Here is a 16,887-nt window from a genome sequence, read left to right on the forward strand (position 1 = left end):
AGAAACCTCAGCGTTTCTGAATGGGGTAACCTGGACGATGAAAACTATCTAAAAATCATGGAAGTAGTGTTCTTTACTGAAGAACGTGACTGGGACCAGCTGCACTTCTGATTCTCCATGCATACTGTTAAGTTTAAGCACTGGGTTGGGGAGAGGGGAAGCAGCTGAGCTCTGCAATGGATTCTGGATACAGCTGCTAAATCAAACTTCAGTTCTTTTTGGCACTAACGGGGCTGGATTCTGTCTGGTAGTCAAAGGCTGCCAAATCCCTGATTTAAGACATTGCCTTTCCAATGAAAAATAGCTATAATGAAAATAGCTTATGTCTTACATAAACCCTTAGCAGTATCACACACACATTAAATAGGACCCACAGTACTTTATTGCACGTGGACTGTCACACTGAGTTAAACAGCCATTTCTTCTTTTTTTTTTTTTTTTTAAAGTCTTGCTTCTTCAAGGTTTCTACAAAAAATACAACAAAACTTTAATATTAGTTTGGGAAGAATGCTTCCTGAATGCACACAGACTATGTGTGTGTGTACCTGGTACCTACAGGCAACAGAAGAGGGTGGAGTTGCTGGGACTGGAGTTAAGAGCATTGTTAGTCACCTGATGTGGGTGCTGGCAACAAAACGCTTTCCTGGTATAAGTACCCTTTAACTGCCGAGCCATCTCTCTACCCGTACAAGGTTTTAATAGTACCAGCTTGATTCTACCCAACGATGAATTCATGTCCAAAATAATCGTTGTCATGTAATTTTTTCCTTCATACGCTTAAGTCATGACTTTCCTGTGTCTTAGTTTCGTCAACTATAAATGAGACTATACCTCAATCCTAAGTAAGTCTTGCAGTGTGACACAGGAATTCTGCCAATTCTTTCTGAATTCCCAAATGTAGTCCACAGGTACCTACACAGGCACTTTCATTTTAAAAAGTTGATCTTAAGTTTAAAAAGTAAGGTTAAAACACCTACACAGTTCAAGTTAAAAGTACTGGTCTTGACAGTGAATTAAGCGACTTGCAAAACCTTCAAATGGAAAAGACAATATAGCAATGCACCTGAGTTTGCCCAGCTGTACAAGGCTCTGGATTCAATTCCAAGCACTTCCAAAACAAACAAATCAAATGGCACCCCAAAAGCAAAACTACAGTAACTTTTGAACTTTGTTTGAACTTTCCTAATTTGGTATATCAAAACTTAATTATACACAAAATATTGTCTGAAATTATTAATCTACGGATAGTTTCTAGCCAACCAATTTGTATTTGGATCACCTTCTGCATATGGGCTAGGTTATATGCATTTTTACTCATTTATCATTTCTGAGTTACTCCAATTGATTAAGCATTATAATTTAGGACATCTTATAACATTCCCTCTACAATGTCAAAATAGCAATTACGGAAATAAGTGAATAAATTTTTAATTTCTATTTAAATTATGTACTATAATACGTATCATGTGGATAATGACTTTCTGCTAAAAAAAACAAGTTAGCAAATCTAGAACAAGAAGCAATATACCAATAATTAATTAAAGAGACAAGCCTCAGTAATACAGATATCTATTTTATTAAAAAAGTTACAAACAGGTGGACTGCAGGGTCGTCTTACAAAATGACAAGAATGAAATCTATTGGAAAAATTTTACTTTTACAAATCTTCATAGGTAATTGTTCAATGTTTGTACTTGTTATTCGAGATTTTACCGTTCACTGATAAAGTTACAGTACATTAGATCCATGATAATAGGTTACATGGTTTTATTCGCAGAGCCCTACTGCAGTGATTTGAACAACTCCTAAACAGATGCCATAGTAAAGACAAGACATATATTGCATTTAATATTCACTTCTTATCCTAATAAGCAACATGCAATCTATTGAGGAAGCTAAAATAACTTTTGGTCCCTTTTCTTAAAATGTGCTGGAGAAACCACCTTTAAAACCACTTTTCCCCTGATTCCTGTGATCCTAAGTGAATCCAAGTGAAATTTGCTGCTGAGGTCAATGACAATGACCACTGTGATAGAGATAGAGGTGACAGAAGGTGAAGAAGGGAAGGAGGGAAGAATGTCCATAGGAAAGAAACACTGTATAAAAATCAGTCTGCAGAAAATTGAAGTCATCATGAATTATTTGATTCCCTTAGAATTTCACAGAGCTAGTAACGCTGAGCCACAACCACTTCAGCTACTCTGAAATGAATGTTTGGTTTGAAAGCACAAACTTAAATGAAGTATTTATTTCAAGCCGTTTGTAAATAAGGAACAATGTTTTGATTGCCTCTACCTTTATAAGCTCACCATCAAATCCCAAATTGAAGAATAAGAGCTCACTTTGAGGGAATCTGATCAGGAATCAAATGCAACACGATTTAAAAAAAGGCAATCAAAGCTCAATCACTTTCTACTCATTAATGGCCATGCTGACCAGTAAATCACATGAATGTAGATATCACTTTATTTAAACACCACACACAAGACAAATTTAAAACTGCCACACCCTTCCACAAACCATCACTGCATATGGTAGAGCTTTTCTTGACAAAGTTATCGAGCTATTATTATAGAGCAAAAGTATAGTTTTGGTTTTCTTTTATTTAGAGGCATGTTCAAATGACTAAAGCTGGGCTCCTAAAATTGAGAACTTTGGTGCAGTAGGTGAGCTGCAGTTTCTAACTTCTGCAAATTAAAAGGACACAAATAAAACCAAATAAAAACTCAAGAACAAAATACTGTCAAACTTATACAATTGAAAAATAATTGCTAGAAAAAGCACTGGTCATGATGTTAAAACTGAACCAAAAGATTACTCATTGTAAGTTTTATTTTCTGTTTCTATACCTGTGTTACTGGTAAAATGTTCAAGTATTCAGACAAAATGTGCTGCTTAGGTAAACAACATGGAAGGCAATGGCTATTAGAAAGCACATTTGCAAAAATGAAAAAATAAAAATAAAAACAGCCAGAGACTTGGTGCTATTCCCCCTCCTGTTACACAGATTTTTGTCTCTACTACGAACATGCTTCTTGAGCAAAGAACTAAAAAGCAGTTGTGATAGTGCAAGAAAAACATCAACAACTATTGCTTTAAACTACTGTTCAGAAAGACAAATACTAAGAACTAGAAAGTGTACATAATTTTATTTGAATTCAATTTTACATGTGCAGAAGTCTACAAGATGTCAATGACATGCCTGACAGGCAAAGCTGAGCTATCTCTGTTTAGGTATACAATTAGTTTACCATGGACACAATATCCCTTTTCAAAGGCATTGCTAAGTAGGTCATAACTAAGTTTAGAACTTCACAGAAAGGAAAATGTTACTGCCGCAATTCAATGCTGTAAATGAGATTAACACATGTGAAGGCCTAATGGAATCAACTTCTTCAAGTAAATGCTGTACAATCAACTTCCAATATCACCTGTAACTTTCAGATTGTTAATTACAAAACACATCACAAACTGCACTTGAAGAAAAGGGAATTTCCATCCATACAGGTAAAATGTGATCTTTAGTTTCTTTTTACAACACTGCCACACGTAAACAAAGTCTCAAAGTATTAAGCAACCATTTAAAGGAGAAAGATTTTACAAATAGGATGAAGCATCGGTACGAGGTAATATACAGAAGTAACCATTTGTTTAAGGCTCAATTTTTCTCCATTATATCTTTCTTTTAAAAGGCATTGAGTAGGTAATACTGAGTTTGAGTAATAAATACAAGTTGAGAAACTGATTAAAGAAATCAACTAACATATTAAAAATTAACCCTTTCATATTAGCCATCAATAAGAACTTAAAAAGCTATAAAAGGACGGATTGATAAAGAACAGATTTTAAATGTATGGTAAACGTGCTAAGCATTACTGTTAAGGTCCTTGGATCTTGAGGGCCAAAGACCTTATGCACTTCATTAGATGTATGGCAACATGCTGTGATAGAGACAGGTTTACCAAGGCTCAGTTCTGCAACCCAGGTTGTAAAGTTCTCCAAAGCAGCATCTGTGCAAATTTCCTCTGAGTTTTATCTGCAAGTAAGATCAAAGAAATTTCATGAAAACTTAAGAGATATACAGTAGAATATTCAGAAGCAACCCTGACAACAGATCCAGATGTATGCATGCATGCTGAAGTTCATTAGTATGGTATCTTAGGGTCTAATTTCACTGTGGTCTCCATCAGTTTAAGTAACAGAATCATTTTCTGCAGATTCAGAAAAGTCACCAGAAAGCATTAGTGTAGTATGGCTGAACTGGAGAGAAGACACTGCATCTGTTAGTAGTTGTTATAATCCTATGTATGACACTTCCTACTCACACATATGTGATATTAACAACATTTGTACTGATTACTTACAATACAGAAATTGGGACAAATGGTGCTTCTGGTTTGAAATGATGATAGATTTCATTGCTCATTATGAGTTACCTTGTAAGTATACTACTTTTCCAAAGTTTGGCTTTGTGGGAATTTTGTATGATTCAGAGTGCAGACACTCAGACCAGGAGGGTGACACGCAGCAGGCCACATGCCCTACTCTGATCTACTCTTTTCATGGAACCCTCCCATTCACAAGAACTTCTGCAATAGAGATTCTTCAGTTTCTATCCTTATAGCTGACAGATTTCTGCCTTCCATGTAATACTAGGAGAGAAAAAACTATCATTCAGACCAATATTATGCCCTTCAGCTGTGCTGAGTCCCCAACTGGCTTCTACAGGAACGAAACTGTGTTTGTTGTTTACTGCAGAAGATAAAATATGCTAGCCTATCAGGCAGAAACAAAAGAAAAGCAACTATGAAAGAGTGCCAATTAAGTCGCTGTGGGAGCTGCATGGGCTCTAGCAATGTCTACAAACACATGATTTTACATTCACTTAACAGCTAAACTTCTATTAGTGTTCAAAGAGCTTGCAAGAATGTGTTCTCATTAGCTGCATCATAAACACCATCACTTTGAAAGAATTCCCCACTCATCATTATTGAAATTCTGCCACCTAAACATAACTAGAAAAAGCTTTTTCTCTTTAGAAACTATAATAAAAACTTTGTCTTCTTAAAAGTCAGGCTTAAACATGGAAAAGCTAAGTATTAGATTAGAACATGGGTTAAGTTTGAGAAAGTACAGTTTCACCATTTACTAAAATAGCAAGAAAAATTCTTCCCTCCCAGAGGTATTATCTCTATCATATAAGGCAATGTGGGAAAGTACTCCATAAAATGAGAATATAATACAAGGAATTGCTTTCCTTTTCCAACTATGTTATTGATTTTTCAACCACTAGGATCAGATCATCAATTCTTTAATATCTACACTAAGGATATTTGCTTTTCAAGCTTAGTTAGGACTTTTAATGTATGTTTTAAACCAAAAAGTACTTGATTATTTATATATAATATTTGACTTTCTACTAATTCATATTAGACTTCCCCTGATTAATTCAAAACAGTATACTATAAATTCTAATTTGCAATTTTCAAAATAAATATACAAGAGCTTGGATTTTTCAGATATGATTACAGCATCATATCTGAGATATTAAATGTGACGATTTAACACTCTACCATCAAAGTGACAAAATACATCCCACAAACCAGCTTACTAATCAAAATCTATATGAAATAAAAATTACATATCCATCACTTCCCAGCCAAAAAACCCTGAGTAACATTTGGTCTATCTACATGCCTCCAGTGAAATCAAGCCAAGCAGACCAATTCTGCGCCACACTCAACAATATTAACATTGAGCATACCTTTAAACAAATAAGGGTCACTTTTTAAACGAGCAATACATTATAATCCTCTGTAGCAATAAATTCTGAAGCAACTTCTTGCATTAAGCTAAAAGGACAGTGTCTCTCATATTAGGAATGTTCAAGATGGGAAATGTAAATGTCCTTGCTGTACAGTGGCAGCAAAATGTTCAGTTTATTAACACTCTCGTCCACTTAAAAGAAAAGCACTCCAGAATCTTTAGAGGCAGCCACTCAGATTAGTACATTTGCACTCTCGGGCTATTACACTGAGACACTCTTGATGCAAAGCCTTAACTTGCTACTTTCCTTGTTCACAGGCCAGAGGATAATACTTAAGCTACCAGCCAGCAAACAAATCTTGGTTCTGGCAGCTTCTACTCAAACTCTCACTAAAGTGTTTGGTTTTATTTAATATTTTTTTCTAATAAAATTATCAGAGTAAAAAACAGAAGCAAACAGTAGTTCAAACACTGACTCAGTAAATGAAAAAGGACCTCCCAAGTGTAGTAACCTGGTACACAAACGCACCACACACAGACCTGAAAGAACAAAGATCATTATTTATGTCAGCCTGAAGAAAAAGGCAGATTCTTGATTCAGGACAAAACACATCATTTCACGAGGCAGCAGAATGCCTGGGATTGTAACAAAGGATCATGACACACTACCAGTCTGTGAATTTTTTTAGCTTAACTAGAGTTTCCATTTTAAAACACAATGGTATTTACTACTATAATTTTTCTCATTTTAGCAAATATAGACATGCAATCCCAGTCACTGTTTTCTTTCCTTTTCTTCTTTTCTAGTTTCAGACATTTGAAATTCTGGAGATTTAAGCAAGGGACAATCCTAAAAGATAAATTTCTTTTTACATTTTTACTTGACCTTTTCATATTTGAGCTAAATTATTAGTTGTACTAATGAAATTCTGTTATGTGTTCGAGGCAGATTTTTATTGTTGTTGTTACCTATCTTGTTTCATTTCTTTATTCTAATTTGCATGAATCTTATTGGCACTGGACTAGGAAGACCAAAACATTGACAGTTTTCATTGTCTCCCATTATACAGAGAGCAAAAGATGAATCTATATCACCGATGCCTTGAAGGGAGGTGGAGCCATGCTGGAAGGGAAGCACACATGCTGAGCGCACATGATGAACCCTGAGTCAAGAGGAATGGTTTAGATAGTGTTCTTGTTGCCTAGACCTAAGATTGTCAAATGCTTTAACATGATGAATTCAATTCCGACATCTCAAATACTGTCGCCATGTCCAGTGGTAATAATGTAAGGCCAATGATGTGACTCCAATTGCTAACTTTGAATCAGACCAAGTAAAGTACTGTTCTCCACAAATATAAGTAGTACTTTCTGAAAGTGACATTTCCAATACTTTTGGCTAATCCAAGGAATTTGTGCATATGGTTTTGATTGGATACGTTTTTCCAACAACTGACATTTTTCCTTAGTTACATTATCTTCTGATTTGTACAAGTCCACTGAGAAGCAATCCCATGAGGAGAATTGTTCCAGTAGTAAGGCTAGAACACTTCCTCAGAGGCACTTCTCCAGCTCCATGATGCAATATTTGTTAATTCTACTGACGATCCATTCTAAGCCAAAGAGGTAATGGAGGAAAACTTAGCAGTTTGCACACATTTCATTCTATATTAAAAGCCTAATCTTGAGGTGGAGAGGAAGCAATTAAAGAGGGAACAGGTACACAGTCTCTCTCTCTCTAGTCACACCCCCACACCCAGTGCAGGGCTAATGAGGCACCTATCTTGTCTGAAGTGTCAAACTGAGAACCTTGTGGAGGTCAGAAGGGCCGGGGAGAATCAAGAGTGGTAGGGGAAGACAAACAGCTCTGTTCATCCCTAGCACCCCAGGTCCGCTGTAGGCACTCATGATATTCTGCTCCAAAGCAAGCTTTTCCCCAACCCAAATCCTCTTCTCTCTGGCTCACAAAATGAAGAGGGGACTGTTGTCCCACTCCAAGTCGCACGCTCAAAAGGGCAGGGGACAGAAGATGCACCTGACGACAATGCACTTTTTGTAACAGAAATGCATCCTAGGATTCTACTCATATGAGAAATATTTGCCTTGGATAAAAAAATGCCAGCATTTTAAGGTACATGTAATTTGATCTTGAGGATCTTTCTTTTACATTTGCTCAACTATCATATTTAGTGAAAAGAAAAAAAGATTAAGAAACTGTTCTTAGTCTACATTTACATTAAAAATCTTGAAAATTGGAATCCATCCTAGTCCATTTAAGAAATAATAAACCCAGCTAGAATAAAATCCCATTCATAGATGGTTGAACCTCCCAGGAGTCTTTGTTACCATCCCGGGCACTCCGCTGCCACGTGAAATGACGTGCTAGTCTTGAAATAAGAATCTCCCTTTTTCTTCAGGCTGACATATATAATGAACTGGGGCTGCCATAAATAATGATCTTTGTTCTTTCATTTCGCTTCCTGGTGTTTGGTACTCTGATGCACCATTTACTGTACTTGGGAGAACCTGTTCCATATCATGCTGAGGAAAATGGTAGAACATTTTTCAGACCTTCAGCCCACAGTAAAGAACACATTTCCCTTTTGTAAAAACAGTTTCCTTTGTAACATTCATCAGTGCTTAACTGACACATACGACTGCTTCAAGTATCATTTTAAAAACTCTATTTGCCAAAAGGTTAGACCAAATTATCACATAAGGGATAACCTGAACATGGCTAGAATATTTGAGGCTATTATTATGCCTTTTCTTCAGATTCCTTCTGTTTAGGAAAAACTTTCTACCTTCTATCCCCTGCACCATATCCATTTGCCAAGGCCTGACTCAAATGCTACTGTTCCCAAGCTACTGAAGCTCACTGGCTCTTAACGAGGGGTCGTTCAATCCCCACAGTCAATGGGTAGTCTGCAATGTCTAGAGATAATATGTTTTGTCCAAAGTGGATGGTTGGAGCATAATACCAAATCTACAGGGTAACTGCCAGGGATATTGCTCAACATTTGATGGCCCCAAACATAGGACAGTCCTCAAAAACAAAGCCCTGAGTACTGGGAATTTCTGCTTTTTCCTTCCTCTCAATGCCCATACTGCTCTGATTTGCTTCCTTTATAGTATATTATTAACAAAACAGCCATCCTTCTCAATACCATTATACCCAAACAGCACATGTCGACTGAAATAATATCCACCAGATGGGACTGAAACAAGGGCTCCAACACTGACCTAGGCTTTTATGAAACTGCGCTGCCTGAAACAGTTCTACAAGGTGCTTGCTAGAAGCCACTGTGGGTCAGTCAGTAAGGAAATCAGGATGGCGGCTGGGTCTAAAGAATCTGCCACACTTCCTAATTTACAATAAAATGACTGCCAGTAGGAGGGTAAAAGGGGAAGAAGCAATCATGGGAGCCGGGCCCTGAAGCAGGTGTTGGGCAACAGACTGGTGACCCAAATAAAAGGGTATTAGAAAATAAATGTGAGGAATTACCAGGAGCCATTCTTAAAGCACTAAGAAATCCCCATCTCAGTCGAACACAGCCAATGATTAGCAGAAGCCATGGTCTTTCTGTCTTAAGTATTACTACTTCTAACCAGACAAAGTACTTTCCTAAGACGAAGGACAAACCCTTCTCAAGTCACCTTTCCTGTTGAAGTTTGATCGTCAGTCTAGATCTGGAAGTGACAGCCTGCAGGGCTCCATGACTCACAGGGACTCACAATCCATCACATACTTGTTCAGGTAACAGTGAGGAAGGACAACCACAAACTCCACTGGCCTCAGGTTACAGACCCGCATACCTATCAGTTCCATCTGACTTGGCGCTAGAAAAAACTCTGCATACAGTGCACACTGTTCTAAAAGATCCTTCAGAAATCCAGCTGATTAAGTGCTTTATTTCAGGGGCCACACCTTCAGCCATGTGCTCTGCTTACAAGAAGAAAAAAATCAAGCAGAAAGCTATATATTATTACAAAGTCACTTAATAAAAATGTGTGATTACTGGTATAAATAACATCTGAGTTTAGTTGATGTTAATCAACAAGAAACATGAACACAGTAGGCTTGGTATATTTAAGCCCTCCTATGTACACATCCCTGTAAGTAAGAAAACTGAGATCATGAGAGCATATACGATGAAACAAACTCAGATATAATTTATAATAAAAATTTAAGGATATCTGTAGAAATTATCCAAATCCCAACAGGCGTAACAATTGACCCTTTAGGTATATGAAACTAATTTTGCTTTTACCCTCCTTTCCTACATTAACAATGAGAAGAACCATTTTACATGTTTTGGTTAAGTTTTTATAAGGATGCTAAAACTGAAACAAAGTGCATAGATTTATGTCTTTTGTTCAAAAGTGTGAGAGAAGTAGAACTCAGTAGTACAGATGCTATCAGCATACAGGACTTGTTCAAACCTGAAGCTGGTTTACAACTTAAAAGACAGATTGCAGAGTCAAGAACGTGGGACTCAATCACATACACAGCTACCTAAGCCTGTTCCCACCTCAAGAACTACACTGGATGGGCGCCACTGTCAGCATACATAAGCTAGACCAAAGCCCTAGCAGTGACTATAAAATAACAGATGTAGCTAGAGGTTATAAATTGGTTTTCATCAATGTTTTGGGATGGTAAAGGCATTTTGAATAAAGCACCATTGTCATCCTTTATTTTCAAAGGTGACACTACCACACTACCTGACAAGAGTCCTTGTCCAAAGAGATAAATAAGGGTCTGTGAGTCCTTTCTCGAGGCAGCACAAATAAAGGCAGACCTCTGGTTAGGAATCATGCCTGTGATCTGGCATGCCTCTTGCCATTTGCAAAGCTGCTTCCTAGACTGGAGGTCAGCCCTGGCTCTGAAGGGTCAGCTGCATTCTGATACTGTCTTGCTAGTCTGGCATTTACTGTGGTTTTCTTAATCTTCCATAGTATTGGTGCTTTATATGATTATTTAAATGCTACTCTAAATGACACTATTTGACCGATTACAATTCAGCTGAAAAAAATATATGTATATCACACACAATATAGACATATATATATATATGTGTGTATATATATACATACACACACACAATCATCTCATTTTAAATGCTCAATAAAGTTTTACATGACCTTATTTTCCCAAAAGCTCTTCAAAGCATACTCTAATTTATCATAAGGTGTGAGGTTTTTATTGTTCTCAGTTGCATTATTTATTAAGCTGAGTAGAAATGACCCCTGTGCCTAAGATGGTTCCTTCTGACACATCAGGGATGATTTAAGCAGATTTTCACTTCATCAGGTATTCGAATGAAGTGAAGGTACTTTGTGACAGTGTAATTTGTTACCAGAGGTCACTTAAGTTGAACAAGTGCAAGGTACAGATGAACTTGATTAAATAATCATTCTGTTAAATCAAGTACTTGAATGATTAGAAAATTAGTGGTTTCAATTATAGTGGCTCTCTTGCCCAGAAGATAAAAGTATTAAAAACATCAGAAAATTATTCATCATCTTGTGATATTATTTTTCAGTGTTCTGCTGTGCATATTGGACACTAAGACTACAGAACATGGGAAAGATGCACGATGGGATGAATCATCCCCTCCAAATGTTACCGAGTAAGGCTGAGAAGGAAAAATAGGAAGCCACTCCTCAAGAAACCAAATCTCATCAATGGCAATACACACAGTTTCTTACCTTTGTTCTGCTTAGCTGCAGTTTAAAAAGGTTTTCTGCATTGGATGATGATGGTTTTATGCTGAGGAAAAACTGTTATTTTAAAAATACAGAAACTTAAGGTGGTATCAAATGTATGGACGTACTACTATTAACCAGTTGTTTATTGTATGCTTCATCAAAACCAAAAGGCCACCTGGCCCATACAATTCCAATTGCACCAACAACTAACCTGCTCGGTATGGCCATGATTGAGGTTTTCTTTTTTTACTGGACAACACAAGTTGTACAACACTGATCTTGCTTCTCGGGGAGGGATGAATAGTTCATTTGCCTGACGATCTCAGCAAAAAGTTCATCCACCATTGATTTACTTTTTGCTGATGTTTCCATGAAAGGACAGCCCCATTCTTGAGCCAGAGCTCTGCCTTCTGAAGACATAACCTCTCTTTCTGGTTCCAGATCCACCTTGTTTCCTACTAGGATTAGTGGGACTTTCTCATATCTCTTCACTCTCACAATCTGATCTCTCATTGGCTTGATATCCTATTCAAGCAATCACAAAGGAAAAGAACAAAATTATATGGTTGCATTCCACAGCAGATGGGTTACAATATCACGAGAATCATTCCTTGGTGTCATATAAAGCTAGAACCACATACTGAAACAAAGATAACAATGTCATTTTCCCCCGTGGACATGAGAACTAGACAATCTCCACAGGCATTAGCTGTGCTTCTGCATCAGGAATATAAAACAGAAAAGTTGCACACTATCCTTAAAACTCATCTAACCACTGCCCCCACCCTCTGTCTGTTTCAATTAAAGAATCAAGTTCCCAAATATGATTAATCCATTTGCACATACAGATGTTTGGCCAGCTCCCTAAACCTGCCTAGCTCTCTCCGTTCCCTGTAACACCTGTTATCCCAGCACAAGACTGCAGTGTCTATGTAACTCCTAGTCATTCAGCAAGAGGGCTTAAGAGAAAGTATTTTAGGAGGTAACCTTCCAAAAAACCCACCCCAAAACAACAACCCCTCAAAAACCTACTTTGTAATGCTTAGAAATCCAGTTTTAAAAACAGATTCATATACATAAATATTTCATTTTAAATTGGTTACTATATGCTTGACCTTGCACCACCCACCAACTGTCCTAACAGTGAGCATGGCCCAAGAAGGACACCGCATCTGGAGTGTGGGTGGGAAGTCACACACTTCTTCTCCCATGTGTGTTTCCTCCCGATTTCCCCCACGAAGATCAGAGGCTTAGCTGCCTTTCAGTAACATCAATTTCTGGAAAGAACTCTATTAATGTAAGACAATATTAGAGGTTTAGGCCCAAAATTGTATTTTTTTTAGTTTTGTAACTTAAAATATAAAATATGTATTTGAGTAACTCCAGTAAACAGAACACTTGCACACAGGCCAAATACTCCCATTCAATCTTCTCTCAATTGTCAAGCTGCTTTTCTGAGTTTCCTTATGGAACAAGTTTAGCGAAGAATACTAACTTTCTCCTCAAAAAAAAAAATCTGTGTATCTGCTGAAATAATGCCACAGTTCCATATTCCACACTGATGTCCAGAACAGAAGTGGATCCAGTGAAAATCTCAGGAGACGCCCTTGAAAAGATTCCCAGCCTCGGGAGAGGCTACTGATAAGAAACTAATCTGAGGACCCCTTAGAAAATACCCTTAGTGCTTTCTGGGGGAAATGCCTTTATGGTACTTTAGTTTGAAATCCGAATCTACCTAAAATGTGCTTTAGATTCATTTACTCAGGACTTACTATCTTTACAAAGAAGTTCTTGAAGTTGTTCTGAGGGTACTGGAAAAATTCCTATATAGCACTTAAACTTCAACTCCTGAAGAATGTGAAACTAGCACATTATACTAGCTAAGGCACTTAAGATTTCTTAAGTAAGCAGCATTAAGTGCATACCTTTAAATGCAGAAAAAAATATCCGTTTCCTAAATCAATGGAGGTCAATATAACGGGTCAATACAAGGTCATTTATTTTCAAAGAATAAATAGCACAATTATTGCATCTCTTAAAATAACGTTAACTTCAGTCTGTTTCCCAGTGAAAGACAGGACGCATTTTCTGAAGCAGCTGGACCAGATCCAGGTTGGCTACCCCACTGGGATAAGAAAACTGCCCGCGCTCAGCGTTCCCAGTTCCACATATTTTCTCTAAGTACAGCCTACCATGACAGAAACGATTCGGATCAACGAGAGAAAAGGAGAGTCATTCTTACTTTCTGGTGGTTAGGAATCCTAGGTACTAGTCTTTTAGACTAGGAACTTCCTTTTTGGCTGCATTCCCCCCAGTAAAACACCACCAAAACAGGACTTGTACTCATTTTGCAGCACTGAGATTTAGGATTCCAGTTGAGGAACTTAAGAGGCGAACAGAGAAGTGGAGGAAGGAAAGGCAGGCGCGCGGGGTTTTTTTTTTTTTAAATCTATGTGTACGAGATAATGGACTTAACAATTTCTTTCTTCGTGCTCCGTTTACTTGAGATTATCTATGAAATATTTTGTTGAGCACGTTAATCAATACTTGTTGAATTGAATAAGCAACTTCGGGTTAGAGTGAGGGCTAAATATTCGCAGGCTGACCTATTTCGTTTTCACTTTTTTTTCCTTAAAAAAAAAAACTTTAAAATGTTTGTCGATGCCTGGGACTTTAGCACTCTCCAGAAATAACCCAGTGCTTGCCCATGCCACACCAAACTTTCAAAAGCCAAACACACTCATTAACGCACAGCTCAGGCAAATCAGAAGTACATGTAGGATTACCACACCCCCTTCGAAGAAATTACACGACTCGGTTTGATTACCTGAAAAGACTGTTGATTAACCAAACTATACACCAGGATGAAACCTTGGCCGTTTTTGATGTACAGATCTCTCATGGAGGCAAACTGCTCGGTTCCTGCGGTGTCCAGAATTTCCAGTACTGAGGGAGAAGAGTCCACTTCGATCTCTTTGCGGTAGAAATCTTCAATGGTGGGGTCATATTTCTCAATGAAAGTCCCGGTGACAAACTGCACGGTGAGGGCAGATTTGCCAACCCCTCCGCTCCCTAACACCACTACCTTGTATTCCCTCATGAGTCTCACCTTCACCAACTCCTACCCAATGGGGGGAAAAAATAACACCCCGCTAGCTGCGCTGCGGCAAGGCGAGGCGGAAGGTGGGCGGAAATGTGCGAACTGGGGAGGAGAGTGCGGAGAAGCCGAGGGCCCAACCGGGGACGAGGAGGAAGTTACAGGAGGGGGAGGGGAAAGAGCCAAGTGTCGGGTGGGTGGGGATGGGATGGTAATGCCCTTCCTATAGGAACCCAAGGCTGGCCCGGGGGGCGTGGGGAGGAGGGAGCGCCCGCGAGCGGCCGAGCAAGGGTGGGGGAGCCGCCGCGCGCGCACCCCCACGCGGGAAGGGGCGGGGGGCCTCGCGGCCGGGGGCTGCCCGCCACCCCTCCCCCGCCCTGCACACAAAGGGGCCCGGGGACCCCGCTTCCTGCTGGCGCCGCGGCCGAGCTGGTCCGAGGCTTCGGGGCCCCGCCGCGCTCGCTGTTACCGGGGCGGGGTCTTTGGGCCCCGGGTTCCCGCGGGGGTCGTCCGGCCTGAAACGGGGGGGGGGGGGAAACAGAGGGAGGCGCACGTTAGGAGTCGCCTGACCCCCACGCCGGCCCCCAAAGCCGTCGCCTCTGCTGCCTCCTTCCCTGGAGCCGCCGCCGCCGCCGCCGCCGCTTACCCTGCCGCCTGGGAGGCTCTGTCAAGCCAAGGCCATGGCCACTCGGCCGGCCCGGCCCTGCAGCTCGCGGACGGGAAAGGGGCGGGGGCCGTCCGGCGGCGGCGGCGGCGGCCGCAGCGACTCCAGTCGAACCCACCTCTTTTTTTTTCTTCACCCACCCCCCACTCCCACCCCCCCACCCCCACCCCCAGCATAAACCCGGAAGGGTTTCCCTGACACACTGGCTGAGGTGCCCCAATTCCCCGAGACTGGACGCGTTCACTTCCGGTGGGGAAAGTCCCACCTCTTCTTCGGGGCGAGCCGGGTGGCGCTAGGGCCGCGCCCTGCTGAGCGAGCCAGGCGGCTCGGCCGGGTTACAGGTCGGGGCCATGGCCTTGAGAAAGGGCGCCTCGGTGAAACCTAAGGCTCCCTTGCCGGCAGGCTGTTGCGATTGGCCGATTTTTCTCGACCCCTGGCCCGCCAGAGTCCCCCTGGCTTCTAGGCGTCCACCAGCTGTTTCTGAGGACCAGATTCTCTGCTTGGCCCTTGCAAGACCGCCAGCCAATAATCTAGCAACAGAGAGAACACCAAACATCCCTAGGCTGGAAGTTGCTTGGAAAATAAAACAGTTTAGGAAGTTGATTCTCTTCGCTGACATTTCTTCAACTTGATGTTTTTCCTGAGCAATGTATGCCAAGGACCCTCAGAGTTGGTTTGGGCTCTGATTTTTTAAGGTGGTGTTTTAGTCATAAGTTCCACTTTGTACTTTATCAATTGGCATAGCTGCCTCACGTCCCTCAGCAAAAAAAAATCACAAAGATCAAAACAAAAACATTACAAGTAGACGTTATGGTGGGCTGTTCAGTTTTGTTTAACACAGCAGAAATGGGAACCAATATTCAAGAAAGTTGATTGCAAATGTTTGGGCCCGTGAAATAATTTTATTTAATCTTTTTTTTTTTATCATCTGCATGTCTAAGAAATTGCCCAGCTGGCTGTTCCACAGTGGAACTTTGTTTTAAAAGCCATTTTTCATAGCCTTGAAATTCAAAAACAATAACTCTCCTGTTGAACTGAGTTCTATTTTTAGAGAAAATTGTTACTGCTAACTTTCTATTTGTAAACTTTATGTCAGATCCACGGGGCCACAAGGCTGGGCAGTATTTTGGGCTTTTCACTCCCTTCTTTATTCAAGCACACAGAAATCTGAGAGAGTCGCTGGCCAGCCTAGTTAAAGTGACTCCACATTTCCTTATTTGCAAACATTAATGAGCAGTCTAAAGTGTTAGACATTAGAAAAAAAAGCGAAACACAGAAGTGGGAGGTCCCATTGTCCCTGGTCAATATTCCCCAATGTCACTTACAGTAGTCAAATGATAGTTTGGTTCAGTTTCTCCTCGGTGGCAAGCTGGTGCAATCTCTCCAGCGAAGTCTCCAGCTCTGCCTCCAGCTAGCCTGGGTCCCGCCTGCAATACAAGGCACTGCCCCCTGCTGGAAGAGCTTTGGCCTGTGAGCTCGGAGACTCCCCATAGGTCACTCACTGTTCCTTGCCCACACGTGCTGTTGCCAGATTTGGAGCTCTGCTGCTCATCGCCCAGTCTGGCTGTCTCCAGACTGTCTGGTGGAATCCACAGCCCTCCACCAGCCATGCTTAGAACCGAATGGGGGAAATTCCTCTTCTGATCCA

The 16,887-nt window shown here is 40.3% G+C and overlaps 1 protein-coding gene across 1 annotated transcript; it reads right to left on the minus strand.

Annotated features, from left to right (window-relative positions):
- Positions 1-1,553: 1,553 nt before the first annotated feature.
- Positions 1,554-16,639, minus strand: Rap2c (RAP2C, member of RAS oncogene family). Its single transcript, XM_038316808.1, has 4 exons — positions 16,565-16,639; positions 14,306-15,090; positions 11,690-12,003; positions 1,554-4,036 (listed from the first exon to the last, which is right to left on the minus strand). The coding sequence occupies exons 2-3, from the start codon at positions 14,576-14,578 to the stop codon at positions 11,725-11,727; spliced, it is 552 nt and encodes a 183-aa protein (XP_038172736.1). The 5' UTR covers positions 14,579-15,090; positions 16,565-16,639; the 3' UTR covers positions 1,554-4,036; positions 11,690-11,724.
- Positions 16,640-16,887: the final 248 nt, after the last annotated feature.

Source organism: Arvicola amphibius, chromosome X (genome assembly GCF_903992535.2).
Source record: "Arvicola amphibius chromosome X, mArvAmp1.2, whole genome shotgun sequence".
NCBI classification, from domain to species: Eukaryota; Metazoa; Chordata; class Mammalia; order Rodentia; family Cricetidae; genus Arvicola; species Arvicola amphibius.

What these genes read in the sequence shown, in the direction of transcription:
- Rap2c (XM_038316808.1), bottom strand. Translation starts at nt 14,578, where the DNA reads ATGAGGGAATACAAGGTAGTGGTGTTAGGGAGCGGAGGGGTTGGCAAA. An exon ending in TTAATCAACAGTCTTTTCAG is followed by an intron (nt 12,004 to 14,305) that starts GTAATCAAACCG and finishes TTGCTTGAATAG; the next exon opens with GATATCAAGCCAATGAGAGA.